Source organism: Octopus bimaculoides, chromosome 19 (assembly GCF_001194135.2).
Source record: "Octopus bimaculoides isolate UCB-OBI-ISO-001 chromosome 19, ASM119413v2, whole genome shotgun sequence".
In the NCBI taxonomy this organism is placed as follows: domain Eukaryota; kingdom Metazoa; phylum Mollusca; class Cephalopoda; order Octopoda; family Octopodidae; genus Octopus; species Octopus bimaculoides.
This window is the reverse complement of record NC_068999.1, coordinates 33,102,412-33,106,159: the sequence shown is the minus strand read 5'-3', so window position 1 is coordinate 33,106,159 and position 3,748 is coordinate 33,102,412. Positions and strand designations below refer to the sequence as shown.

The 3,748-nt window shown below is 37.1% G+C and overlaps 1 protein-coding gene across 1 annotated transcript in view; it reads right to left on the bottom strand.

Moving 5' to 3' along the window:
* Positions 1-11: 11 nt before the first annotated feature.
* Positions 12-3,748, bottom strand: part of LOC106876507 (disks large homolog 1) — a gene marked incomplete in the record, with an annotated part of 700,185 nt that continues 696,448 nt past the window's right edge. Inside the window, 4 exon segments of the mRNA XM_052974679.1 lie at positions 12-284; positions 1,361-1,452; positions 2,460-2,569; positions 3,120-3,292. Coding sequence (XP_052830639.1) covers positions 178-284; positions 1,361-1,452; positions 2,460-2,569; positions 3,120-3,292 — 482 coding nt within the window.

The following is a 3,748-nucleotide window of genomic DNA, read 5'->3' as shown; positions in this document are numbered from 1 at the left end:
TATATATATATATATATATATATATATATATATGTATATATATATATATGTATATATATATATGTATATATATATATATATATACATATATGCATGTATATTGTTATTGAAAATTTTGCTTTGCTTTGCATGTTGTTTTCAATCTTTTCCAATTTAGATAATCATAAAAGATGAATTTCAGAGTTTTTCCTTGGCTGGCACCCATATTGTTGGTCCTGACTGGTCACGGATCACTTCTTTGACCTTTGCATAGATTTCATCAGCCGTGTCTCCTTGTACGACAGCTGAAAGAGAGGGAGAGAAGTTGACATAAAGTGACAGCAAACAGTGGATAGAAGTAGCTAAGGTTAGTATGAATTGATCGGAACAGAGTCCCTGAAGAATGAAACTCTCTAGGGATAATACATTGGGGAAAAATATGAACAATACGGTAGGTGTGATGACAGTTTCGTAGCTAGACACAGTGATTGAATGATCCTTGTAATAGAAAGAGAAGAAAGAGGACATTGCTCAATGTTGGAACACAAGGCTAGTCTAATGCTCTATATAAGACAATAAATTCTTGGATGGTCGGCTTAATAGGCTGACCAGTTTCACTCTACAATGTGGTTTTTGGGTAGCTTTAGCAGAGCTCACTGATGCAAATATCAGGGCCAGATCTTCAATTCACTCATCACTGCCATCCACTTTTTGATGTTCAGGTAGAGAATCAAGCTACATCAATTTTATCAATCTGAAAGAAAAGCCTGAAAATGTGATGACCACTCTCCCTTCTTTTCTGACCAAGTTATTTAACAAGAATAATAGCAAAAAACCCTTCCTTCCCAAAACTTGGTCATAAATCTGAGGTGATGCAAAACCAAACACACACTTTACTGACCACATCTAAGTAAAAACTGCCTGTCTGCACTGGCAGGCAAGCAGCTGAACCACATCTAATAATGATACCTTTGTAAAACAAAAATTTGAACCATTAATCTGTTATTTTAATGAAGATGTCTATACTAATGTCACCACACAGAATGATCAGAAGTTCAGAAATGGCAAGTCCATTGTAGATATGGAATGAAATGCAGAATTTATAAATTCATTTAAGAAGACAACTAATTGCAAATAAATTATAGCTCTAGGAAAAAAATCCCCTGACAATCCCAAGTTGACTAGGTTTTCCAGACCACTGAGAGCCCTGGTCATCTTGGCAATCCTTTTATTGCAGTTGAAATGCTGCAAAGACTAACATTAGTGGTCGTGATTCTTGATTTTCCTGGGAAAGAGAACATTATAGTGAAATAATGTCGCAAACCAGTCTGGAACTAGAGGCAGCAATAGTTAAACAACGTAGGAGATGACTGCTACTTACATGTGAAATACTCTCCAAATTCTTGCTCAAGTTTCATTGCTCTTTCATGAGTTTTTCTAGCTTGGTCCTCTGTGATCCTTTTATTCATCTCCCTGTAATGAAAATAGACATCATCTGTTAACTACAACCAGGTAGCAGACAATTGGGGACTAGCGTTATGTAGATAGTTACATATACGGAAGAGGAAGTAAATTCATGTAGATAATTAAGGACATGATGACATCCAACTAAACAATATAAACAGACTTAACTGTTTACTTCCAGTTTAACACAACTCTCTGGTACCTTAGGTGACTTTAGCAGAGTCCACTCTGTTGCAAGTATCCAGGCTGGATTTCCAGTTTGAGGACACCATTCTCCCTCCCTGCAGTCTTGAAGGCCCTGTAACAGATCATGGGTGTTGCCATACCTCCTGACTATGGAAAAAAAAAAACTTCCTTCGGTAGTGAACTGAAGCTTTCATATCCAACCTATTTTGTAAAAATAATATTAAAATAACTTATGTAGGCACAGGTATGGCTGTGTAGTAAGAAGTTTGCTTCCCAACCACATCATTTCTGGGTCAGTTCCACTGCATGGCACCTTGTGCATGTGTCTCCAACTACAGTCTTGGGCTGACCAAAGCTTTGTGAGTGGATTTGATAGACAGAAACTGAAAAGAAGGCCATTGCATGTGTGCCTTTGACCTCCACCACAGCTTAACAACTGGTGTTTATGTCCTCATAACTTAGTGGTTTGACAAAAGAGATTGATGGAATAAGTACCAAGCTGGTGTCCCAGCATGGTTGCAATATAATGACTGAAGTAAAAGACAAAAGATGAGGGTAACCTCACATCTTTTCACTGGATCAAGTCTTAATTTGTTAGACATTTGGTAGAAATTATACCAATTATAACCTTATCGAAAAAGCTCTATACTAACATAATTAGATGATGTATTATTCTCTGTGGCAAGAATTGAACTGAGCCGCTCAGACAAAGTACATTACTTAGCATCTTTCAACCTGATGAAAAAGGATGAATTACTTCCACTTCACAGCTGAGTGATTAGCACAAAGAAGGACTTCTAATTCTCAAAGAAAAAAGAAATTCAACTTACATTATAGATTCCACGGATTTGGGTTTGATGAAAACTGCGATTGGATATAATCCTGCTACTTGTAGCCGCTTGATTGCGTTACCACTGACGTCCAAAATGCAGTGTTTGCCCTGAAGAAAGAACATTCAGAACATTTTAAAACAGGAGATTAACCATAGTTTAATTTTTATCAAGCTGAAGATGTGTTTGTGTGTGTGTAGAGGGGGTAGGTAACTAATACTTAAATTTCAAGTTTTTCAACCATCTTCCCTAATGCCAACTTCCCAAGTATTAAAGACAGATAGTGTCTCCAATCTAAACATCAGACGTATATGATTTTTAGTGAACAGAGCTCAAGTCTTTTCGTTATGTGTAATCCTAAGGTCTATGTCCACTGTTCAAAAATGACTGGAGATATTTTGGCCATCTGACTCGTGAATCTAAACCTTTGAAGGAGTATATACAGTGACTGTTTTCATAAGATTAAGCATTAAATTTAAAAACAGAGGCACAACATTTTAATCATACCCAAATATGGTAACTGGGGTATATCGGCAAACATTATTCAAGTGTAACTAACCAAACATCCAGTTTATACCCAGTAGAGATAGGAAGAATAGTGTTGATGAAAAATACGCATCATAGAAGGAAAAGTGTAAATAAATGTGGAGAGTAGCCTACCTTTTCTGCAACTTCCTTCACTGATGCAACACTAGTTCCGTAAAGATTGTCATTGTACTGGCCAGCTTCAATGAAAAGATGGTTTTGAATGTCTCGCTCCATTTGCTCTCGAGATGCAACAAAATGGTAGTCACGGGCATCAACTTCGTTCTCTCTCCGTTGTCGGGTAGTATCTGTAAATACAGATGAGAAGATGGTAGTGAAATAAGGGTGGCCTTGTACTAATATACCTTCAGCAAGGAGTAACTGACTGATTAATATTATAATATCCACTGAAAGTCTGAGATGGAAGAGAGTATGTGTTTGTGATAAGAGAAAAGAATTAGAGAGAGTGTTTGAGGAAAATATCATCATCATCATCATCTTTTAAAGTCAGTACCCCATGCTCACATGGGTGGACAGTTTCACATGAGTTGGCCAGCTGGAGGGGTGCCCTGGTTCCATTTGTCTGGTTTTTACAGATGGATGCTCTTCCTAATGCCAACCATTTTGCAGAGTGTACCAGGTGCTTTTATGCGACACAGGCATGAGTGCTTTTACATGGCACCGTCATAACAATATCTATATTATAATGGAGAAAGCTACTTATTAATTAGGTACGTAACAGTTACTAAAAGTACTAAAAGAAA